We start from the raw sequence: 25406 nt of genomic DNA, 5'->3' as shown, positions 1-25406 counted from the left end.
TGGAACCAAGGACACCTTACATAATGGTTCTTATTTCGACTTCACTCCGCCACGACGGAGCTCCCCCTTGTGGTTAATGCTAGAATTATGGACGCTCCGGAATACATACGATGACGTACGCAATCGCCACTTCCTTGCATTTCCGACCGGAATCAAAGGTTTCATACAATGGTTCCTAGTGCAACGTCACTCCACCAAAAGGAGTGGTTGTGGTTCGCATTGGAATTACCCTACTCTGCAATATTATAATATCTAAGAGGAAACTCCATGATTCGTATTTTCAGAATCTTTTGGGCTTCTCTTTTAGTTCACATTACTTGATATAGCGTCATATTTATTCATCCGTCAATTTTTATAACTGCGTGTCGAGTACGAGCTCTGGATGTGCTTTAAAAACACCAGCACCAGAAAACGAGATTGGTAGGGAATACAGAAACGCCAACAGACGAATGACAAACATAAACCCGCTGTTTTTTCATGCAGTGTGTCGTTCGCTTCTCAAATTGTATCGCTATCGGTTCACATATTTCTAGATTTCGTTTAAAACCGACTACACAGTTGACAGGCGACATTCCTTTAACGGTGCTGCTGTAAACCGCAAGTTGGAGGAAAGTGCCCTGGGTGTGGGCGGGCGCTGTTACGTCGGGCAGGGCGGCGGGGGGAGCGTACAGATCGCTAGTTCCGACTCGCGTCGCTAGATTTCCTTGAAGGGTTTCTCTGGAGTGGACCGATCGCTAGTTGAATAGGTGAGTTTATGCTTGTGATAGTTGTGTTTGATACCGATCAGTCCGCGGACTTCAGGCATATGTGTTACTTACCGGACAGGGTTACTGAGGATTGTAGTATGCGGGAGGGAGCAGCCCGCATCAGCGCCGTGCGGGTCCGTCACACGCCAGCGCAATCTGCAGCCCTAAAGTCTCCCTGTTACACTTCTAAAAACTTTGACCCCTGGCCCGATGCGTTGTAACCCATAGTGCCTCAGCAGTGCGCTCTGGTTATGTTTAGTGTTTTGTTTTATTACCTTTTTCTTAGTACGTGGCGTTTAATGTTTACCAGACGATGGGCGTTTACGCAGCAGGAAAGGGAGTTTTTGTGCAATACAGTGGTTTGGAAATATGCGGTCCTCGGTTACTTTAATCGCAAACTATAGCCCCTAGTTCATTTACTGGGGTTCATAGTCACATCAAAACGCAGATGGGGAGGCGCCTGTCCCCCTGCCGGCATCCGGGGACGTAGATTATGGCGAGTAACTATCTGGGAGTAGCTCCAGCCTCCAGGGTGTGATTCCCCTTGGGGTGTAGGAAGGTTAGGTGGTTTGAGCCCTTAAAAACAAAAGAGTGTTTTATAGAAGCTTCCAGACTGTGTTAAGGTATTTATGATCATTTCTGTTTTTGTGGCACGGTAGTGATTCCCATTACAGGTATGACACACGTAAGGAAACGAGAAAACCTCCTTTTAAAAAAAAAAACCTCTGTGTTTCCTGTGCCGTGAATGCGCAACTAAACCAGTCCAGTGAAACGGCTGTGACCGATGACAGTTTTCCACCCATTCAAAGCCTTCGTGGCTTTTGTAATGCACATGTGTTGCTATGCGACAACCTTAGTGAGAGCAAACAAGGCGTCAAGCCAGCTTGCAGGGGCATACGGTCTGGGGCCTAAAATGCCCCCTTTTCCTGTCTGCTTTCTGCAGAATGATTTCGTCTATGTGCATTACGGCCGAGTGCGTTTGTGTGTACAGTGCAAGTAAATTTAATTTAGCAACCTTTACACCGTGATTGTCCCAAAAGCGCTACTCCTAATATCGTAAACCTATAATGTATTTAGTGACGTCCAGTGCATTATTTAGAAAAGCCAATTCACCAAGCTGCATATATTTGGATATCTTGGGAAAACTTGTGCCAACGTGCAAACCACACATGCTCAGAGCCAGGGTGGGGATTCGAACCGGTGACCCTTGAGGTAACACTGAGAGATGATTAAAAGTAATGTGAATGTATATGTGTGCATATGTGTGGCACTGTGTGTACTGACATCATTGCGCGTCAGTCTCCAGGAGGTCCAGGATGGCGGCACAGTGCGTCACCAAGGTGGAGCTGACTGTGTCCTGCGAGAACCTGCTGGACATGGACGTGGGCTCCAAGTCGGATCCCCTGTGCATCCTGTTGATGAACACGTCCGGGACACAGTGGTTTGAGGTCTTGGCTCTTGCCCTCGCATTGAGTAGAGCATCAAAGATGAAACGGCGCTATAATAATCACTTCAGCTTAACGACGTTAATTAAAAACTGCTTACCTGTTTATCGCATTGCTTCGGCAGGTGGGCCGTACAGAGAGGGTCAAGAACTGCCTGAACCCCAAGTTTGCCAAGAAGTTCATGGTGGATTATTACTTCGAGCTGGTGCAGCAGCTGAAGTTCGCGGTCTATGACATCGACAACAAGACCGTCGACCTCAGCGACGACGACTTCCTGGGCGAACTGGAATGCACGCTGGGACAGGTGCGCGCGGATTCCGCTTCAGTCGGCGGTAGAGAGTAGAGAGTGGAGGTTTAATGAGCTCAACGTGTGTGAGGCAGAAATAAAGAGATAAAGTCGCGTTGTTTTTTATTGTCAAAGGCTGACGTGGTGCAAAATGTTAGCTTTGGCTAAAGTGAACATCTGGAAGCCATAAATACAAGTGGTAAAATGACACCTTAAGGTAAATCAGTCATAGCTGAATACCTATTCAAGTTGCCTCATAAAATATTTAGGGTGGATATTGGTACAGATTTGACTTTCTCTTTCACTTTAAAAACACCCTAATTATAAGGCCCGTATCAATAGACTGAGGAGCAGCTCCCTCCCCCCCCAGGGCTGTAACTGCCCTGAATCACCTGACCAGTACCCCCTCCCCCACCATAACCTGCGCTGTCAGCTACCCCAGTGCTCCAGCACTAATACACCGATTCACCCACATTGGGTTTTTATATCCTGCTTGCATAAATTAATACTGCTGCATAATGCTGGACACTTATACTGCTATTTACACTCTTCATTCTGTCGTTACTGTCTATACTGCCCAAACTGTCTGCTAATACTATTCAATGAATTGCGTTTTGTACTGTACTTTGATGCTTCTTTCATTATTTATTTACTACTTACCGCCTTTTCTATTTTTGTGCTCTACTTCTAGTTAATTCGGTGTTTCCCTACGCAGTCGTCGGGGCACACTGGACAGATCCGCATTTTTGTTTTATCCCAGTTCCCAGAACACCTGACCAAAGCAATCAGGAGCTCTAAGTACCTTACAGGTGTGCTGGGAACTGGGACTGGTTTGGGAAACACTGAGTTAGGTTATTGTCAGTAAATTGCGTTTAGTACGGAAACTGCAAACTAAATCTTGCTGTGTCTCTGCAGTGACAGGTGTGCTTGTGCTAGTGACAATAAAGATATTCTATTCTGTTTAATAAATATTAACATATGAAAGTACTATTGAAAGCTCACGAACTGCACTTAAGTGTGAGGTTGGGGTTTGCGGTTCTGACGTGGCCTTAAAAAGCAGAACCACGACCCTGAGCACTTTGGTTTTAGCACTTTGGCTGTCAGACATTTTAACCCTGTGAGAAATGAAGAAACAATCAGTTTTTTTTCTGGAAATACCTGCCCAGATTGGTTGGTGGAAGCAAAATGAGATGGACACATCCATCTGCACGTTGAAAATGACCACAGAGTGTGTATCTGTAGGGCGCGCCCTGTCTATATCTGTGTCAAAGCTGTGTGTGTGTGTGTTCTCTCCAGTCCTTCATGTCTTTTTGAGCCAGAAGTTTAAAAGGTGGTGCAGATTTGTGATTGAGATGCCCGTGATAAAATATGGCTGAGATACACATACCTAGTCAGTCAGACCTGTATGGCTGAGATCATCAGGGATGCCGGAACTCGTGGCCCGTATTTATAGTCCAGCCTACAGTGCACTGATTAGTCCCTGCAGAAAATAATGTTAGAGAGAGAGAGAGAGAGAGGTCAGCACAGTGATGTCACCATTGGGCCCTTCAGCAAGCCCCTTAAGCTGTCATTCTAAACTGGTTTGGCTTTAGGCGCCACGTTACTCCATGGTCATTATGGCAGGACCCACATTATCCACAAAAAAAAATGAGTGCCGTAATGGCGAGCAGAATATGGCTTTGTGCACTGTGGGGCGACATGGAGTCCAACATTTAAAAAAAAAATCCAAATGGTATTTTTAATCACACACTCCATGGCACATTGCTAGTGGTCCCACGACCCACCAAATGCTTGTAAAAGCAACTGCAAAAAAAAAAAGCAGGGTTCAGTCATCTCACTGGAAGACTGACAGAGAATCAGTCAGCATCTCCCACTTTGGGCACAGGTCACATGATAAACACCGTTTAACACGCCATCTGATGCTCCTATGGGCTGATCCGCCCCCTTACTCTGTGAGCGTCAGCTGCAGTTAGCCAGGGAGAAGGCGACTGGCCTTTACTGGCAATGATCTGCCATGCAGCTTTTTCCCTGGAACTTCTCCAGCCCATTTTGGAGACGTGTTCTCTGCCACTGCGGAGATCAGCAATCCATTTTCCATTCTGTTGGCAAAGTCGAGAAATGAAAAACCTGCTTCGTTTAATCATGTTAATAGCAGACCTATTATCACGGTCGCTTTGAGCACAGTCTGGTCGATGTTTTTTGCGAACCCAGCTCTGCCAGAACCTCGAACAGAATCCATATAATCTTACTTCTACAAGGGCAGTAGTATGTGGGTTGTGGCCATAACTGGAGCTCTCCATCCACCTTGCAGATCGTGTCCAGCAAGAAGCTGACCCGACCACTGGTACTGAAGAACAAACGACCCGCAGGCAAAGGAACCATCACGGTGGGTGGGGACCTGTGACTAGAGGGGGAGGGGCCAGGGAGATGATGTCACAGAATGGCACCACCCACCTGGCTGGGCGAGTTCATTCTTAAAGGACCACAGTCATAAAAACACACCAGTAATGGCAGCACACTTCAGAGCAGTGTAACTGTGAACTGATACGTGACTTACGGGTTACCATATGTCCGGGTTTCTCCTGACACATCCTTATTTTGGGACCCTGTCCGGGTGATTTTTCAAAAATAAATGGTTTGTCTGGGTTTAGCACTGCAGCCCGTTTGACCCAGTGTAGCAAGTTACAGTGCAGTACAAGGTGCAGTACAAGTTACAGTGCAGTACAGAGTGAAGAAAAAGGGACCAATTTTCAATATACAGCAGCCACTCAGTAACATCACACACCGTTTGCAAGGCTCCTGCACATGTCTACTTTAAAAATTAAATGATATACACATCGTGTCACGCTGCTCACGAGTGACATCAACTTCCAGAAACCACTGGCGCTTTGACACTTTTTTTTTGTTATTGTGTGAACAGCGAATCGCTTCGTCTGCGGGGTCGTAGCCAGCTATGAGGTCACCGAGGTCTGTACCTTGGTCATTTTTTTAAGAGCTAAAAATTCTAAGCTAAATATTCACCTGAATAAAAAAAATCGGCAGTTAAAATGTCTCTGGGTGAGGTGCTTACTTAATTCAATTCAAATATGTTTATTCATAGTGTTTGCTATAGTGTGTGTATGTGGGTGTGACCCTGCAGCACTGTGAGGGTGGGTGTGACCCTGCAGCACTGTGAGGGTGGGTGTGACCCTGCAGCACTGTGAGGGTGGGTGTGACCCTGCAGCACTGGAGGGTGGGGTTGACCCTGCAGCACTGTGAGGATGAGTGTGACCCTGCAGCACTGTGAGGATGAGTGTGACCCTGCAGCACTGTGAGGGTGGGTGTGACCCTGCAGCACTGTGAGGGTGGGTGTGTGACCCTGCAGCACTGTGAGGGTGGGTGTGTGACCCTGCAGCACTGTGAGGGTGGGTGTGTGACCCTGCAGCACTGTGAGGGTGGGTGTGTGACCCTGCAGCACTGTGAGGGTGTGTGTGCAGGCAGCATATCATTCAGTAAAACAAAATGACAATCACTATTTGTGGAAAACGTTCCAAAACAGCGACCTGCTATGGCGTCTGCAGTAAAGGTAATTGTATGAAACATGTTAAATATAAGGGCAGCGCAGTGGCACAGTGGTTAGCACTGCTGCCTTACAGCAAGAAGGTCCTGGGTTCGGTCCTTTCTGTGTGGAGTTTGCATGCTGTTCGTGTGGGTTTTCGCTCTGGTTTCCTCCCACGGTCCAAAAGCGTGCAGGGTAAGCTGATTGGCGTGTCTAAATTGGCCCTGTGGTTGTGTGACTGTGTGTGAGTGTCTGCGCCCTGCGGTGTGTTGGCGACTGCCCAGGGTTGGTTCCCACCTGCACCCTTTGTTTCCTGGGATTAGCTCCGGTTCCACCGTGACCCCAGTTGGGATTAAGCGGTTACAGCGATGGATGGATGTAAAATATTAGCATGGGCCAGGGTGCTCTGGCCGTATTAAAAGTTGGATTTCTTTCATATTACACGTAATGGGCTACATTAGGCTAAGTAACGTTTCACATGATGTCATTAATAAAAATGAATAATAAATCAGTAATACTGTCCATATAAACATTTCAAAGCCAAATTCAACACAAGTGTATTTAATGTTAGCTTGTAAGGGTGTGTTAATATCAAGCATTTCTTTTATTTGTATCTTTATATGTCATTACAAATAAATCACATGCTTTATACCTGTAATATTTTACTGCTCTGTAATGTTTTTATAACATAGACCTAAATTCATTCAACAAGGCACATTCATGTAACAGCTGTAACCTTCATTTATAATGTAACACTGCCTCTCCCCCACAAAACAGGCTGCTGAGAGCAGGGCTGACATGTCAAAGCAAAAACAAAGTCACATTGCATACCTTCCTCACAAAGAAGCCTAGTTTACATCAGCATTTGTGTTTTCCAGATATTACACATCAATAAAAATGTGTTTCTTGCAATTCGAACTAGGCCTCTTGAATGTAATGTGATGAACCCCCCCTCTCCCCGGCTCATGAACCCCATCTTCTTTCAAACGTAGGACTGCCAGCTCTGTGCGTCTGGCAGTCATGCTTTCAGAAGCTCACGCAACAGTTCCTACAACAAATTGATATTATTCCATTATAAACCTGAAATTGGCTACATCAAAAGCACTGGGGTAGGTTGCAAACCCAACAGACTATTTACAAGGTAATAAACTCTTACATACATGTGTGTGCAGGCTTGTCTTGAATTAGAAAATTTCACGCTAGTCAGCTGACCAAATTTGGCAACCCTGCAGACCATGGCTGCGGCCCTGACTGCTTGAAGTCTAACTTAATAACTTTAGCTTGGCTTGTTAGGAAAGGCTCATTAATATTCATAAGAGAAGTGCTACCTGATTGGCCTGTGAATGTGAGACCTCATTAATATTCATGAGAGAAACGCTAGCCGATAGGTCGGTGAACGTGAAAACTCCTTAATATTCTGATTCCTTGACACGTCCTGTTTTTCTTTTCACCAAATATGGTTTCCCTACTTAGGGGGACAGAGCTGCTGGATGTGGGGATTTCATGAGGCAACATATAAATTAAAACTTAAATATACATAAAGCCAAACCTCGCTGAAGGTTGACACGGTCCTAAATGCTGAATTTACATAATGTCTAGATGAAATTAGCATCTACATTATATTCTATAACCAAAAAAAATATTTAACAGTTACTAATAAAATAAAATGTTTAATGGTCATAGGTTGGACTGTAATTAGACTGAACTGATTAAAAACACATTTCAAAGCCTTATTAGAGTATAATATTAAGAACTGCTGTTGTGTGTGGTGAGCTTCAGTGAAAATGCCGATTTAATTTAGAATTTGTTGGTTTTTGTAGATCTTTGCGGAAGAAATAAAGGACAACAGGGTGGTGAATTTCGAAATGGAAGCCAGGAAACTGGACAACAAGGTAATAAGCCTGCAGAAGCGTGATTCCACCAGCTGCTTCAGCCATTTTTGGGAGCACGAGTGGAGGCAGCGGCAGACAGGAAGGAAAGCGAAAAGAGACGACCTTTCTGGGAAATGTCAGGCTGCTATTGATGGAATATGACAGAAAAGCATTGAAATACACCGGATTCGCTGAGGTTATAACCATCCTCACCTGTCCATGTCTCAGGACTTTTTCGGGAAGTCAGACCCTTACTTGGAGTTCTACAGGCAGACGGAGACAGGCTGGCAGCTGGCCCACAGGACCGAGGTAGCGTCCCGTACACCTGACACTCGGGTCAGCGCCAGCATACGTGTCACTCTCATTTTCTAATTACTTCCATTGTGGATTCGAAAAGTCAGCATTATTCTGTTATGCTTATTAATACCCGAAACAAATAAATGTTTATGATAATTTATAATATGTCTGTGGTTCTCAGTCGTCCAGGACATGATAATCTTAAGAGTTTGAGTCGAAGGTAACTGGACTTTGTCTTGCAATTTCTTGAAGACGTTTCACCTCTTATCCGAAAGGCTGCTTCAGTTCTAAAAGTCTGACGGTGAGTTCCAGGTATTCATAGTCTGGTGCACTATGAAAAAGTGCACTAAAAGTGCACTAGTGCACTAAAGAAGAAGTGCAGTTGCCCTTGATTCAAACCCTTCTGATAATTCTAATAGTTATAAAGGTTAAAACGAAAGGGCGCTCTGAAGGGTGATGATGGGAGGCCAGGCATGCTCCACCCTGACTGAGTACGTTAAGGCAAGATGTTCTCACTCTCATGTCAGGTGATCAAGAACAACCTGAATCCCACCTGGAAGCCTTTCCAGATCCCGCTGCAGGCTCTGTGTGGCGGCGACATGGAGAAGAGCATAAAGGTGAGTATCGTCGCCAGTGTTACATCCATCTGGTCACTGTGACGATGGTCCTGTACTCACATTATTTACTAAACACTGTAACACTGACTGCATTTCATACTCGCATTCCTTCCTATGGTGCTGAACGTGCGGTGAAGGCCTTTTTGACATGTTCTATTCTGGACCATATCTAAGGTGGCTTTGCAGAAGCTTTTCTGGTTGGAGGTCTGGCTGTCTGTGGCTTGTCGGTTTACCTTGAGCTCACACTGTTATTTTCCTGGTATCGCTGGTCGCTTACTAATGGACTTTATTTATTGGCTAAAGCAGCTTTAAGGAGGTATAGCCCGCCCCCCCAGAGGACATCAAGTGAGTTGCTCTGCTCTGTGTGCTGTTCTTTGTTCTTTCTCTGCTGCTTTGAGCAGCAGCACTCAGGTGCTGTTAGTAGGACGCCTGCCTGCTGCAGACTCCTGAAGGCTGTGATCTCATCATGTTACAGCTCAGTGTCATCCATTTGGTCCCAGGTGGTGGAGCTGCTGTTCTGTCTGTTCTGCTTTGCTGTGTGTGTTGTCTCCATGAATAGTTACAGCATGCGGTTGTGTCCAGACAAACCCCATTACCTTAGTGTAGATGAAAGCTCTTTTTTCCCCGGCCAGAAGGGGGCGCCACTTGTTCACGACCACATTCCTTGGCAGGTGGAGTGTTATGACTATGACAATGACGGGTCACACGACCTCATTGGCATCTTCGAGACCAACATGTCGCGCCTGCTGCAGGCTTCACGCGTCACGCCGGTGAGTCGCGCCATCAGTACTGGTACCGGGCCCATCTCTGGGTTGCCATGTACCCACCTCTCAGCACCTGTGACTCTCCGGCTGCCTCTTAGGCGGAGTTTGATTGCGTGAACAGCAAGAAGAAGCAGAAGAAGAAGAACTACAAGAACTCGGGCGTGGTGAGCGTGAAGCTCTGCCAGGTAGGCCCCTGCTGCCCCGCCCACTTCCGGTCACATGCACGTCACATGGGCATCACATGGCCTGTGGAATGTTCTCATCACTTCCTACCTCCTTCGCACAGGTGGTGAAGAGGTACACATTCCTGGACTACATCATGGGTGGATGCCAGATCAATTTCACAGTGCGTTATGGGTGCTGATGGGATGGATGAACTGCCCCAGTGGGGTGGATTATTGCCAGGGATACTCTACTTATGGTCTCTCCCTCTCTTTCTCTCTCTGTCACTCCTTGTTGCTCTCATTCACTATCTCACTCCCTTCATTAATTTTTTTGAGCATTACATTGAAGCAACAGGGGTAAGAAAAACAGGAAGTAACTGGAGGGAATAGTGAAGCAACATTTGGGAGAAATGACTTTTCTTGGAGAGAATGGAAATGCTGACATTATGCTCAGTTCTGCTCCGGGTTACACTGTTAGGGATTAATCATTCCTCCTGCCCGATCCGTATAATCAGATGTGCTGTTGTTTTTCTCCATCCTCTCTCCCCCTCCTCGTCCAGGTGGGGGTGGACTTCACAGGCTCCAATGGTGACCCCCGGTCTCCAGACTCTCTGCACTATATCAACCCACAGGGGCACAACGAGTACCTGGCAGCCATTTGGAATGTTGGCCTGGTCATCCAGGACTATGACAGGTTAATCCTAATCCTAACCCCTAAACTAACCCTACGGTAACCCTAGCCTAACTCCAGCAAGGGCAACATCCTTGGGCTGGTGTAAGCACAGGGCTTCACCTTTTTTGGAAGGGATACATATGGAAACTTGTGGTGTATTAACAAAGGTTTTTTTTTTGGCGGGGGGGGGCATCGGTGATTAAAGAGGGTTTGGCATTCCTGTCAATAACAGGATGACAGTTTTCCATTTTCCATATCCCATTCTCTCCGGGAGCACAGGGCACACCCTGGATGGGCAGGAGTGGGTTTGCTGTTTTTGTGGCCCAACCTCAAAAATCCCCCCCCCCTTTGCCATCACATGTTTCAAACACTAAATAAATAGCTAGTGAGTACAGTCAGAAGACCGTATATATAGCAGAACATGGTGCTTCAGCATCTGCTAAATAAGGAATGAAGTGTTTGTTTAGTGTTTTGTGTAGCGTCCATCTGTAGCTCAGTTCCTCTGGTCAACAGGATATTCTTCCTTCTCCCCTCAGTGACAAGATGTTTCCGGCGTTTGGATTCGGAGCTCAGATTCCTCCCACCTGGCAGGTAAGATCACACGCTCGCTCTGCTGCTAAACTCGCCAGCCCCGTGTCCCACCCCCTGGTGGCGCTCACGCTCTGCTCCACGCCCCGCAGGTCTCCCACGAGTTCCCCCTCAACTTCATCCCCTCCAACCCGTCCTGTGCAGGTACGCTGCCACTCTCACTAAAATATGCAGAGAATTAAGGTCTAAATTCGTAAGCAGACACCTTCATTCTTTTGTAGACCCTCTGTATCACTCTTTAGCCATTCCTGCAGCTGGACAGGTAATTTTTTAAACCTTTGCTATGCAAGTGAATATTTCCCAAAGGTCCAATGGCCAACCTCCTTGAATCCGTCAGTATCTTAGAGCTGCTGAGGCACAGAAGCCCAACTGCTTTCCTGAGTTAGGATGTCCCCTGGGTCCCAGAGGAGGCCAGACAGTGACTTGTGCCGTGTCCTGTTTCCCAGGCATCGAGGGGATAGTGGAGGCCTACAGGAAGTGCCTGCCTCAGGTCAGGCTGTACGGGCCCACAAACTTCTCACCCATCATCAACTCTGTAGCCCAATTTGCCGCCCAAGCCAGCCAGCAGAAAACTGCCTCGGTGAGTACGTGTGAGCAACACTTCCACCTGTTGGCGAAGTTGAGAATTACCTCTAATTCTCATGGATTCTCTTGCATCCGCCAACCACACAGCAATACTACGTCCTCCTCATTATCACCGATGGTGTGATCACGGACCTGGACCAGACCCGCACGGCCATCGTCTACGCCTCCAGACTGCCCATGTCCATCATCATCATCGGGGTTGGCAGCGCCGACTTCAGCGCCATGGAGTTCCTGGATGGCGACGACGGGACGCTGCGGGCCCCCACGGGCGAGCCCGCCATGCGGGACATCGTGCAGTTTGTGCCCTTCAGGAAGTTTCAGAATGTGAGTCGCACAGGGGTGTGAGCGGTCGGGGTGCGAGTTGCGAGCCCTTCGTCCGCGGCCTGTCTCTGCACTGTTGGTGTCGTCCTCCTGTGTGGTGAGCTCGCTGCCGATGTCCCTATCATGCTCTGCTTTCAACCTGGGCTTGAATCCATTCCTTGGGAATGGATCATCTTCTTGGCTGTGGTGATAGGGGGCTTCAGGGGAGTCGGGATAGCAGCCAGTCCCCTGACAGCCCTTCTGTTGGATGACAGAGATCTTTACAGGCTTCTTAAATTATCTTCGTTGCCCTCTCTGGCAGTAACCCAACAGGACCCCACTATTGTATGCCTGCTGTTTGGTGTGGTTAATGTGTTATGGTTGTGGTCATTTACCCCATTATAATTCGAACAATGCACTCTGGTATAGAATATATTTCTATTATATTTTTGAGCCCCTTCTATTACAGTGATTACGGTCATTCACCCCATTATAATTTGAATTAAAATAAAATGCATTCTGGTATAGTATATATTTTTAGTATATTTTTGAGCCCCCGCATCCCCCCCAGAGACTTTAACGGGCCCCCGTCTGTGTGTGTCTCATTGCAGGCGCCCCGGGAGGCTCTGGCCCAGTGTGTACTGGCAGAGCTGCCCCAGCAGGTGGTGTCCTACTTCACAATGCTGAAGCTTCAGCCCCCCCATGACCCCAGTCCCGCATAGACATGTAGGCCAACCCCCTATTTTCATTTGCTTTTTCAGGCCATGCTGGGAATGCATGGCCGCAGAGTGCATTCATGCTTGCTGTCTTCCTGGATATTTCCTGATGTAAATAATGAGGTGTTGCTTCACTATTCATTTACATCTACAAAACCACCAGCCACCTAGGAGGTGCCGTTACAGCACATGTGACTGCACCTACAGGCGTACTCTTTTCTCTGTATTACCCTCTTCCTGATGGTTGTGCTTCCCATCTGCCAGGCTGGCTTCTTTCATCACGCCTGATTGTTTTGTCCTTAAGTGACAATGAGCAGAACTGATCTTCCATTATCTTATCATACTCCCCCTTCCCAAAGCCCACAGCTGCTTGGCTCGCTCCTCTACCAGCCTTTACCCGCCCAGGTCTGACTCACCCCAGTCCCCCCCCTTCTTTTCCCCACAGTGCCCCAAGGAGGCTTTGGCCCAGAGTGTGCTGGCTGAGGTCCCAGACCAGGTAATGGCCTACTTCAATATGGTCAACCTGAGCCCACCGAACAGCAACACCCCGCCGATGACCGAAGAGCCACCTATTCAGCGTTAAGCCCCGCCCCCCAGCCCCGCTGGCTGCTGCACTGAAGCGCCCACCCCCGGTCCGGAATGAGCATGCCCCATGCCTGCTCTGTGTGTAATTCTCTCACTCGCTCTTAACTTAATCACACTCTGCACAAATGGTTTACAGTACTGCTATTTACAGGAGCATGTGGGTGCTAATCTTGGCAGTACCCCCTACTACACTCGGATGCTAATATTCAAGATGTCTAAAAAAAAAAAAAACACATCCCTTCACATCCTCTTTGTGACCTAATATCTACAGCTTTATTTTTATTAAGCCAAATTCCAATACAGTGGCAGTCACCAGGGATAATGTAGCACAATAATGCTTCAGAAAACCTAATGCGTTCAGAAAGCCATTCTGGAGGCTCGAATGTAAAATCCACATGGACCTTCCTTCAGGATCCCGCCGGAGTTCAAACAGGTGTCCCTTTTGCATGAATCAGCCATGACCAAGTACCAGGCGCAGCGCTCAGGTGTGAGCGAAATGGCCCCAACCCCAAAGCTCCTCCTAGCCAGCACTACCCACTCGCCTATACCCCAATGCTGCTCCTAGCCAGCACTATCCACACACCTGTACCCCAAAGCTCCTCCTAGCCAGCACTACCCACTCGCCTATACCCCAAAGCTCCTCCTAGCCAGCACTACCCACTCGCCTGTACCCCAAAGCTCCTCCTAGCCAGCACTACCCACTCGCCTGTACCCCAAAGCTCCTCCTAGCCAGCACTACCCACACACCTGTACCCCATAGCTCCTCTAAGCCAGCACTACCCACTCGCCTATACCCCAATGCTGCTCCTAGTCAGCACTACCCACTCGCCTATACCCCAATGCTGCTCCTAGCCAGCACTACCCACTCGCCTATACCCCAATGCTGCTCCTAGCCAGCACTACCCACTCACCTATACCCCAATGCTGCTCCTAGCCAGCACTACCCACTCGCCTATGCACACGTGCCTATACCCATTTTTAATGCTATACTATCTTTATAAACTATTGTTTTTATACACCACATTATACTGTGATGAAAAATAAATATGCCTTTGTTGCTCCAGTATATGTAGGTTATTTTTCTTATGGATAAGTATTCAGTGTAGCTCTAGTTTTGAGGAGTTAGTGTCTCATGCTACATTTCAGTGCTGTTTAGTCTATACATATTATTATTTAAGCCCCTATAGAGAATGTAAAAGCTAAAGAAAATTAAACTTCAACTCAATACCTAAAATCACCATCATTAGTCTGATAAGTTGATCATTAGTTGATAAACGCAACTGACATTAATAATATTTAGATAATATTTGAATAATAAAAATGAAATAAGTCATTTGTCATAACCTTTCTGTATAACCTCTTGTTTATGCATAAGAAAGACTCTGGAAAACAATTTAACTGGAATTTAGTGAGAACCAGTTTGACTGAGTTAAAGTACCTACCCACAAATGATTTGGTAATAATAAAATCAGAAATGTCTTTTGAAAGTCGAATTCATACTTCTGATAAAATTTTCATTTTTTAAAATATGACCGGTACAAGTAATCTGTTCATCAAGCTGAAACGATCCCAAAGGAAATTAATGCATTCAAGTCAAACCTGTTCTCTGCTTACTTTTCATATGTTAATTTCAGTAGTTCTGCAGATGTGGGCGGCTGTCTGTCTCTGACGTGCCTGTTTTTCTGGGCGTCTGAAGCTAAGCTTTTTATTGCCTTTGTAGGAATTCCCCTTAGACGGTGTTACCTGGGAAACATCCACAGGTGCATAGCACCAGAGCCAATCCCAGGCTCCCCTTCGCACACCTATCTGTATGCCTTTCAGCCAATTCAAAGAATGAATAAAAGTTGTTAATGGTTGTCTTTAGCTGGTCTATTAACTTTCATTCACATCAGCATTTAAATCAGAAACTATACAGTATCAAACTACCATAGTCTACAGGCATTTAGATCATGTTACCATTCTCTTCCTAATATAATTATGAAGTATGCCAAAATGGTTATTTGTATCTGAGAACCGGAGCGTGGTAGTTAACCTGTTCACATGTATGGGTCATCTGAGTATCCGGAAGTTGGTCGATCTCAGGCCGACGATTCGGCTAGGATGAAGAAGCACAGTACTTGAGGTCTCACAGAGCACTGTGCGTTATGTCATGTTGCTGAATAACACATCTACTGCGGGTTAAGTCCAACCACTGATGGATTCCAAAGAATTCATGCCGACAGACGCAGTTTCCAACACTCGCTCCTGCGGTGAAGTGTAGAGCCCCCTTGTCTGTTACTTGTGTGCATCTCCCATTGTAGCCTGTGTAGAAGAGTCACATGTCATTTCTAACAAATAGAATGAATTGGATGACATAAGCTATCTCTCACATCATTAGGAATTGACGACAACTGTGACCCAAAAGGCAATTAGCTGGTAGGGTGGTACCTTGATTTTCTCCAGGAAGCCTCCCTTCCTGAAGTCCCCAAAGGCGCGCAGTAACTTGGGAGTTGGTGGCTTCTCCCTGAATAAATCCAGGCCCCTCCTCCGCTCCACTGGACCTGCAGGCACCGGGCCTTTGGCCTTGATGAGTTTCCTTAAGAGGAGAAACCACCCATGCGTAATAAAGATCATTACAAACCAGGAGGCTAGTTTTCAGGCAGTTTGTTAGGTTGCCCAGCTTCACAGACTAACATCGGATCTCTACATAACCTGCAGCAGGTGCCTGTCATTGACAGTGATCAATGTACCAGTCAGTGGATGAGGAACATCATCCTGTGGAACTCCAGGTCAAAATCACTTACGATCCAGGTCACACTCCACCATTCACTGGAAAGTTCTACTGGAGTTGCTAACTAATTGTTAATTCCAATGTGTTTAAATCTATCAGCTACCTATATAGTGGTCCAGGTCAAAGCCAGTGGTAGTTATTACCTATTTATATGGCAAATTTATTGAATAATTTTTGGGTACAGTTTATATTATCCACAATCCTCAGTCGACCTAATTGACCATATCGTGAAACTAGACATTTGACAACCTTTGAGTTATGAGTATGAATCTGAGTAATGAGTCTCCTGTACCACCAAAATGCCCAACTGCGAATAGGCCAAAGGAAAGGTTAGGAACAGTATGGGGATTTCAAACATAACGATGAGCTGGACTCAGATTATACCCTTCTGGTTACACAAGCAGTTTCCTCACTTTAGTTCCTCGTAGCCTCACCTCCCCTTCCTGGCCAGGACCTTCTGAGATTCTGGGTAGTGCACCAGGATGTCATTGAGGTCCTTCTTGTCCAGCACAAAAAGGTTGGCAAAGCCGTAGGCAGCCACGTTAGCCGTCCGTCGGTTTCCATCGTTGGCTGCCGACTGTAGCAGGCTAATACAACAAACACAAGTTCGCTCAGACGTTGCCAAAAACATGGTGGCAGCAGTTTCAGGAGGAGAATTACTGAGATGGCTGTACCTCTTTTAAACTAAAACAGCAATCTGGCATTTTTCATCCTCTACAAAGCAATTCTAGTTCAACTCCAGTTTCACTTTTATTTTATTAGTTCTCAAGCCTGGACAGAACCCCACCTCCACAAGCCGTACCTGATCTCCCCGAAGACGCATCCGGCCTTGAGTGTGACAAACACCGTCTTATTGTCCGGCCCCCCCACCACCTGCACGGCCCCGGCCTTGATAATGTACATCTCCTTCCCTATGTCCCCCTGAGCAGAAGGGGTGGTGGGCAAAAGTGTTTGTTTTAAACAAAGATGTAACTGAGGTTGAACAAGCAAAATCAGTGACTTATTGAAACACCTTCTTGCAGACGAAATCTCCAGGCAGATAAATGATGGACTTCAGGCGAAGTAACATGTCCACAAGCATCTGGTTATCGCAGCCCTGTGGCAAGCAAAGGTTTCGGCATTGAATAGTTGTGTGTGGCTTCTGCCTGGGGTCGGGGGATTTGGCATTGCTCACCTTGAAGAGCTCGATCTTCTGGAAGGTGCTGAGGTTGATGTCCACAGCGATGGCTGTCCTCATGACCAGGGGCATCTGCTCCAGCAACTCCGATTCATCTGGGGGGGGAGATGTTCATGTTAATTTTCACATATGCATGAGGTCTGCCTCTCCAGTGGTTTGGCTGCTGGTCTTACTGAATCCACGGTTTGGATATATTACTGGATTTGCTAGATGTTTATTCAGTATCTTCACTCAAGAACATCAATCAGTGCATTTGGCTCTTATACCCAAACTGTTGCTCCACAAGCACACTGCATTTTGGCATCACTGATGTTCGTTGTGGGACAACAATAAAAATCAGGCAAATTTGGGTCAAACCAGTAAGATTCTGCTGACCCCTTACCCAGCATGCCCTGTGAGGCCCAGGTGTAGTTGTACCAGGTGCGTACTCTGTTTTGGACCAGCTTGGGGATCTTATTGGTGTTCATGTAGGACACCGTGTTGTCCATTGATGTACGGAAATACGTCTGGCCGGCAGTGGCGGCACCAATGACATCCCGCATCTATGGAGTGCGAGTTGCCATGACAATGTCAACCAACCACATTCAGCCTGCCAATAACTCATCAATTGATATATCTCACACAGACATGGAAGCAACAGACACTGCTAATGGGGTTAGCGTTAGCATGATGATGCACTATACAACCTGTCCAATAAGACTGGAGAACACGAAGACGCCGACAAAATAATTCAACATCTGGAACAGGATCTCGAAGACAGTCTGTGGGTCCGGCAACCCTCCGATGTTGATGAGGGTGCGCACAGCGAAGTAGTAGCACCGCAGGTACCTACAGAGGGCAGGCTTGTTAGGTTGTGGATTTGAGACACAGATAGAACACCTGGGTAACACATGAGAGCAATTGTTCTATATCGATCCATCAAAAAAAGGAAGCCGGGAGTAAGGACAGAAGTTGACGTACGCGCTGCCCTCCCCGTCATAGACCCACTTGGTTGAGCCGATGCCCTCGTAGTTTGACGCAACATAGTACAGACAGGCATTGATGTGCAGCAAGTAGAGCAGGTAGCCAATGGTGCGGGTCACTCTGCAACAGGAAGGGCAAGACCAATTGGAAACGCGAGCCTGGTCATGTGGGTTGCACCTACTGGCCTGACTGGTCATCAATGACTTTAGATGGGTTTTTAGTTTTAAATCAGACCATGTTTCTAGACATCACCAAAGAGGGGTTTCTTCATATGTTGGCAGTTCATCTCTGATGTTCCATTTCGTACCTCCAGATGTAAGCCCTGCTCATGATGCTCTCCAAACGGTCACTGAACTCAAAGAAGGACTCGTGCTGGAATTACAGAGAATCCCTCCATGTTGGTCAAGCCAAAACAATGCGTTGCTCATGGTTTATGGGTAGTGCAATGGCATTTAGGTCTGTTATGCTTCATGGGATCACGGGATTCAATTGCCCAGCACCTACCCGCAGCATACGGTTGGCTCTGAACAATGATGTAAACCCAAAATGGAAATACAGCAGATCAAAGGGGAGGACTGAGAATATGTCCACCTGTTCGTGGAGAAAACAGGGAAAACATTACAACTCTATACACTTTCCCATAGAACCAAAATATCTAAATAATCTCCCAAATATGCACTCATTGGCCACTTTATTAGGTATGCCTCTCTAATACCAGGTTGGAGTTCGTTTCGCTTTCAGAACTACTTTAAATTTTCATGGCCTATATTTCAAAAAGGTGCTTGAGACATTCATCAGAGACTTTGGTCCGTGTTGGCAGATTTGTCACATTTGATGAATTTCATAATTTTGTTGTATCTTTTCTCCAGTCTTCCATTGTCCCATTTTGGTGAACTTATGCCAACTGTAACCTCAGATTCCTGCTCTTACCTGACAACTGCTGTTGTCTTCTGCTGCTGTAGCCCATCTGCTTCAAGGTTTGATGCATTCAGAGATGCTCTTCTGCGTAGCTTGGTTGAGATACGTGGTTATGTACTGTAAGTTACTGTTGCCTTTCTATCAGCTTGAACTAGCCTGGCCATTCTTCCCCAATCTCTGCCAAGGCATTTTGCCCAGAAAACTGCTGCTTACTGTATGGTTTATCTTTTTTGGCCCATTCTCTGTAAACCCTAGAGATGCTTGTGCCTGAAAATCCCAGTAGATCAGCAGTTTCAGAAATAGTCATACCTGCCCGTGTGCTGCCAACAACCATGTCGCGTTCTACGTCACTCATGTCACCTTTCTTCCCCATTCAGGTGTTTGATATGATCATTAAGCACCAGACCTGTATCTGCATGACCTTATACATTATGCTGCTGACATATGATTGGCTGATTAGATATTTGCTTCAGTGAGCGCCTGAATGAACAGGTATACCTAATAAAGTGGCCAGTTAGTGTGTAATTATATATACATATATACACACACACACACACACATAGGGTTGTAATTATATATTTGTGGGGACTCCATTTCTATGGGTAAAACTCTAAAGATGACAACCTTAACTATAAGTAACCAATTTTTACTTTTTTGATTACATTCACAGATCTTTGTGGAAGCCTGAAAATGGTCCCCATAATGTCAAAATAACAGGTTTTTATTACATTGTGGGGGACATTTGGTCCCCACAATGTAGTATAAAACTAATCCACACACACAGAACAAGACAGAACGAGTAACTAATACATGTTATTTAATTGTTTAATTGTCTATTATTTTTCAGTTTCCATTAGTGGAAAATGTTAAAATAATCCCTCAAATTAAATCTATTTATGGGGTGCAAGAAATGTTCCGGAGCTTTCCTGATTTAAATGTGATTCAAAGCAAAAGAACTTAAAGATATTAAATTTAAAAAATCACAAAATCCATGAAAAGACACACTTCCCTTACCCAGAGTCTCACAGACTTTCTGTAGTTAAGCTTTGTTAAGCTTCCGTCTTTCTGTCAAGAAAAAATAGAAGTCGTTAAAGCCGCCTAATTTTTAATGAGGAATTAATGCAAGTGGACAGCTCTTAAAGCATCTCATAGTATGTGCTAATCGAGCTGTGAGGAGTTTATCCAGATCAGCATTCATCGTTTGTGTTTGTCTGCACTGAATGACTGCTGAGGTTACGAAATAATATGCAGGATCCGGTGCTGGCCGGCTGGGCATACGATGATGTCCCCGCCTTTGACGAACTGGAGGCGGGTCTGGAATGCCATCATGTCTATGAGGTAGATGATGTCGGCCAGGACATCGAAGAAGGTCCAGAAGGGGATGCTCCTCGGTGAGTGTAAAGGGAAAGCCAGGCGTATGGGGACGAACCACATGTTGTAGTTGTAGGCTAGAGTCACCAAGCTCAGCCAGAAGATGTACCTGCGATCTGTGAGGAGGGACTTATTTCACGGGAAGCCATCAACACAAGGAGGAAGTTAAATCAGGCTCAGTGCCAGGGGTTAGGGTTAGCAAATCTCATGGCTGTCACATGTATAGACTTGTAGATTAACGTAATGCTGTAGTCTATCATTACAAGGTGCTGATATGTCGCGTGCAACCGCAGGATGGTCTGCCTCCCACCTGTGAAGGGATCTATGGTTTCATCCATCCACAAGTCCAGCTTCTCCTCCAGCGGTTTGAAGAGCATGTCAGCCATTGAGAAGAGGCAGGTCAATATGACCTTGGACCAGATGGAGCTTTCAGCTTTGACCTCTGCTTCACCATCCTTTTTCTCCTCTTTCTTGTCATCTTTCTTTTCCTCTTTCTTGCCATCTTTCTTTTCCTCTTTCTTGTCATCTTTCTTTTCCTCTTTCTTGTCATCTTTCTTTTCCTCTTTCTTGTCATCTTCCTTCTTTTTCTCATCCACTTTCTCCTCTTCCTCCTCCTCATCCTTCTTCTGTGTCACTTTCTTAGGTGCCTCCTCCTTTTTTTCCCTCCCCTCTTCCTCTCTCTGAGCTCGCTCCTCTGCCTCTTTCTTCAGGAAGTCTCGCTTTCTCATGACCGGTGCTAAATTGTCAATAGTGAACAGTGACCCACTGCAAGTTAAACCCACCAGACAGGACGGAGACCGACAACTTCCAGTTCTGCATCTGTGTACGGTGTCACGCTTACTGCTGATTTTCAACCGGATTCGGTAATCACACGGCCTCCCCAAACTGCCCCCCACCCCACAGGATTAGTTCCTCCATATAATGGCCATATCAGCCCATTCCACAACAGAGGAGGCACACCTACTGATGGGGGGGCTGTGCTCCGGGGACGAGGCATACGGGTCGATGACCTTTTCCCTGTAGCTCGCAGTCCGATCCCTCAGTTGCTTTATCAGACCCCTCAGATGGTCATCTATATATTTATTTACCACTAGAGGGGGTGGAGACAGATGAGGCGGCTCCTGACTGAAAAGGAAAATTAAATAATTATTTCTATGACCCCCCCCCCAGGCTAAGTGATGTTTTAAGTGCTGCTGATTGTTATTTTACAAAACACTACTACAACCATACATCATCCCTGAACCAGATCCTGTAGTCTCCAAACTGCCACACAATTCAGAACGACTGTGTTGGAGTTTTCTGTCTGTGTTTGTCCTGTAACATTATATATCAGCCCTGAACTAAGCATAACTCAATCAGTAATGAAAGTCTAAGGCTTTGGTATGTATGCTGTTCATAGTGGGGTTGAGCTGTCAGCAGGGGGCACTCTTCCTCCATGACTATGTGTACATGATATTACAGCACACCGATGCATATGATTCCATTTCAAAGTGAAAGAACCACACTGGACCCCAGCAGGAGACCTGGCTTAGTGCTTCCCTCCCTCCACCCACTGAGATCCTGGCTGAAGGCCTCACGGGAGGACAGCGGGGGTAATCCAGGTGATTTGGACAATGTCCTAATCTGCCTTTCTCCCCCTGGACACACCTTTAGAGCAGCAGGACCCTCAACAAAACCCACTTATGAAAATAATAAGACAAAAACACTCACCTTAACTTACATTGTATGTGTTGTAATTGGAATTATGTCCCTACAACCATTTAAGGGTTATGAGGACAGAAGAGTAAAAACCAGGTGAAAGACACTTGACCAATGGGAGCCATTCCTTACATCTTTACTAAACTAAAATCATGTAGAAAAAAAGGACAAAACATGATCAAATCTATCTGTCTCTTCAAGATCTCAGAAGCTTTTCTTCCAGTTCTTGGAAGGTGATCTAAAGTAGGTGCCACAGCCTGTTATATATTACAAGAATTTCAAATGGTCTTGCAGTTTTTAAACTACAAGACAGAGGATATTTTGGCCCTGGAAACAAGCTTCTGATTTGTAAACCAACACTGAACCAGTGCATGACATGCATGAGTTCCAAACTCAAAGGTATCTCTACCTCTGAAATCTCTGCCTCTGAGTTAGCCCTATTACAAACTCAAAGATATGAAAAATATTTACCTCTGAAACTGACAGAGGGCCAATTCCTAACAGGCCTGTACATCTGCTCCTTACGAAAGGGCTGTATGTCTGATCGCCTTAAGCTGGATGTGCTGGCAATCCCATAATCTCCTTTCATCTATGCTTGGAGTCATGGTCCAAAAATCAGAGGATGAAGGTAGGAAATAGACATCCTAGATATTCTGTAGCTCGATCTGTAACTCCTCTTTCTTGAAATGCATGACACCAGACACATACAAAAAAAACCTCAAGTCCCATGTATGTCTCTCTTACCCCTCGCCAGGATCAGCAAGCTTCTCCTCAAGCATGGGGGGGTCTCGAGCAGGAGCTGGGGCCTCGGGGGTGGGGTCTGGGGCAGGGGCTGGACAGACCAAAGCAGCACAGTGGGTGTGGGTACCAAAGGTCTCCAGTAACACATCGGGAGCTCCAGACTCGGAGGAAGGTAACACCAGCTGTAAATCACCCCTGAAATCTCCTACCAGCTGAAGCTGCCCCTGCAGGCCTCCAGACCCACACAGATCCATTACCTGCTGGTCCAGCTTCTCCATCCTTCTGCTTCCCACCCATTCCTTCAGAAGGCTTCTTTTCCTGAGGCGGGAAAGTCAATCAGCCAGTAAATCCTACCTTGGCATCAAATGCGGGTTGTAGGTGGCTCTGGGTAGCTCTCACTCATGAAGAAAGCACTGTACACCACACAACATTTCTACTGCAATACTGGCCAGCAAGGATCTACTCATCTGCTCAACTCACTAGCCAAATATCCCATTTCAGACTTGTCCTGAAATTGAATCACTGATCCAATCAAAGTGTGTTTCTTTAAGCCAACGGAAGGCACTGGATGACCTGCATGTTCACCAGTTATTCACACAGTAAGTATTACTGATGAACTCTACAAGCCAATGCATCTTCTGAAGAACATGTCCTACCCGGGCAGGTGGAGGAGTATGAGCTGGTGCAGGTGTGGGAGCCGGTGGTGGAGTAGCGATCGGAGTCGGCAAGGTGGGAACCAAGAGTTTCCACAGCCTGCTGAACATGGCCGATGCGGGGAGGACGACTGCGAGGATGGGAAGCCATCCAGGGCTTTATCCGCCGCTCTCCTAATGTCGCTGATCCCCCTCCCCCAAAAAGGCTAACCGGCAGCCTTTAGTCCCAGTAATCCTGCTGTGGAGCCCTGCCCTTTCCGCCAAGACGTTCCTGGTGGGGTGGGGGGTGACAGCGTTTCCTGCTTCTGCGTCATCCACTCCTGGGCTTCTCTTAAATGTGGAGCCATTTTGTTTACACAGACAATCATCAGGTAATATTTCCCAAAAATGCTTTACTTCCTCTGCAATCTGATTGGTTATATCTGAACCAATTATCTTTCCTTCCACCCTCAGAACACTTTTGGGTATGTAAAACTCCGATGAGCGACTTACAGTGGAGACAACGGTTAAAATTCAAGTCTGGGGATTTGAACCCACGGCCTTGTGTTGCTAGTGTAGCGATCTACTAAAAAAAATTTACATAAAAAATTTTTGCACAGCTGTCTGTGCCAAGGACAGTTCCAGACCAAAGGACATGTATTAGGTTTTCCATGTGGAATGAAAGAACAGAACAAAGTCGCACCTGGTCCTTTATCCTACAGAACAGAAAATGAAACCTGGAAAATAATCCCATTAAGATACGAGCAGAAAATACATAAAAGTACATGTTTGAGCTGTATTCAATAGGACATAATAATGGGACAAAGGGAAGTTAATTTAATGCTGGTCTTTGAAATACTGCAAACACATGCACATTTTCAAGATCGTTTTTGTGAAGGTTCATTATAGTGGTATAAATATCGGTGTTTTTATTCCACCTGTTTTATTGCTTTATTGTAACACATAATTTTACCAGTAGCAGCTAATCAAAACCATACAGTTTATAAAGAGATCAAATTAATGTAGAGCAGAATTGAGTTCAGCCTATTGGTCCAGCCCCCACAACAGTGCCAGTTTCGTGTGGAGTCCCCTGGGAAAACTAATTGCCCACTCCTGCTTTAGATGGACCCACCCGCTAATTTCTTCTAGAAGAACTGCATGACTAAAACGAAATCATTCAAAGCAAATGCATATTACATCATAAATCTGAAAATGGTCAGTCAGCCAGTTGGTTTTACATTATTATCCAGTATACTGCAAAGCCTTGCTTTTCTGCATGCTGAGCCACCGTTTCACTGAAATAACGCTTTCAACATTTAATCGGCCGAAATGCACAAATAAATAGAGAGCCAAGTCGGGTGTGAAGGTGCAGGGCAATTCCTCATGGATCAAAGCATGACAAAGTGTCGGAAAGAGTTTTCCACCCAGGATTCCCGGGTTCTTACTGGAGCTTTCAGGAGCTCTATTCCTCAGCACACACAGGAAGTCGGATGATCCTGCAAAGCCTTACATCCCGGTGCTGTAGACGTTATTGTCACAAAGGCCCTTTCTCCAGCTGTGAGAGGCTTTTCACCCAGCAGGTAAACATCTCGCCTCACACTGTGGCCACTGACTGGCAGGCTCTTGAATGCACATTTGGGTGGTGAGTGATTCAGGGTTTTGTGATTCTGTGATCGGAAGGTTGCCGGTTCAAGCCTTGGCCTTGGCAGAACAGTCACATGTCTGTGGGCTCTTGATCAAGGCCCTTAATCCCCAGCTCCCAGGGCACCACACAAGGATTGACACCATGCTGTGACCACTGAGCCATAGAGAGCAAAATGGGGTACGTGAAGAAATGAATTTTTACTGTATGTACTTATTCTTGTGCAATGGCCAATACAATATTATAATTATAATAGTCCTATATATAAAACAAGCATTTAAAATTGAAATAGGCTAAATGAAAGGGGCCAGAATTATTG

The 25406-nt window shown here is 46.1% G+C and overlaps 2 protein-coding genes across 8 annotated transcripts; one reads left to right on the top strand and one right to left on the bottom strand.

Annotated features, from left to right (window-relative positions):
• Nucleotides 1-210: 210 nt before the first annotated feature.
• cpne3 (copine III) lies at nucleotides 211-15038 on the top strand. 4 transcript variants are annotated; one of them, XM_049011321.1, is made up of 17 exons: nucleotides 212-746; nucleotides 2046-2194; nucleotides 2316-2495; nucleotides 4789-4863; nucleotides 7836-7907; nucleotides 8115-8195; nucleotides 8711-8800; nucleotides 9472-9570; nucleotides 9663-9749; nucleotides 9851-9910; nucleotides 10289-10422; nucleotides 10938-10992; nucleotides 11082-11133; nucleotides 11436-11569; nucleotides 11662-11898; nucleotides 12486-12600; nucleotides 13036-13176. In XM_049011321.1, the coding sequence occupies exons 2-16, from the start codon at nucleotides 2063-2065 to the stop codon at nucleotides 12594-12596; spliced, it is 1599 nt and encodes a 532-aa protein (XP_048867278.1). In that variant the 5' UTR covers nucleotides 212-746; nucleotides 2046-2062; the 3' UTR covers nucleotides 12597-12600; nucleotides 13036-13176. The 4 variants fall into 4 exon arrangements, with proteins under 4 accessions (XP_048867275.1, XP_048867278.1, XP_048867274.1 ...); XM_049011318.1 differs by lacking the exon at nucleotides 12486-12600 and having other exon boundaries at nucleotides 211-746; nucleotides 2053-2194; nucleotides 13036-15038; XM_049011317.1 differs by lacking the exon at nucleotides 12486-12600 and having other exon boundaries at nucleotides 13036-15038.
• Nucleotides 14669-23589, bottom strand: LOC125740319 (cyclic nucleotide-gated cation channel beta-3-like). Of its 4 annotated transcripts, none has more exons than XM_049011269.1 (17): nucleotides 23470-23589; nucleotides 23071-23131; nucleotides 22817-22904; nucleotides 21339-21499; nucleotides 20685-21110; nucleotides 20282-20490; nucleotides 20018-20068; nucleotides 18590-18676; nucleotides 18393-18457; nucleotides 18083-18205; nucleotides 17809-17950; nucleotides 17505-17664; nucleotides 16958-17217; nucleotides 16748-16866; nucleotides 16380-16532; nucleotides 15603-15750; nucleotides 14669-15476 (listed from the first exon to the last, which is right to left on the bottom strand). In XM_049011269.1, the coding sequence occupies exons 1-17, from the start codon at nucleotides 23575-23577 to the stop codon at nucleotides 15450-15452; spliced, it is 2388 nt and encodes a 795-aa protein (XP_048867226.1). In that variant the 5' UTR covers nucleotides 23578-23589; the 3' UTR covers nucleotides 14669-15449. The 4 variants fall into 4 exon arrangements, with proteins under 4 accessions (XP_048867226.1, XP_048867227.1, XP_048867225.1 ...); XM_049011270.1 differs by lacking the exon at nucleotides 14669-15476 and having other exon boundaries at nucleotides 15524-15750; nucleotides 16958-17041; nucleotides 17120-17217; XM_049011268.1 differs by lacking the exon at nucleotides 14669-15476 and having other exon boundaries at nucleotides 15524-15750.
• Nucleotides 23590-25406: the final 1817 nt, after the last annotated feature.

Source organism: Brienomyrus brachyistius, chromosome 4 (assembly GCF_023856365.1).
Source record: "Brienomyrus brachyistius isolate T26 chromosome 4, BBRACH_0.4, whole genome shotgun sequence".
Classification (NCBI taxonomy): Eukaryota; Metazoa; Chordata; class Actinopteri; order Osteoglossiformes; family Mormyridae; genus Brienomyrus; species Brienomyrus brachyistius.
The sequence above is the reverse complement of the archived record's forward strand: the minus strand, read 5'-3'. Positions and strand labels throughout refer to the sequence as shown.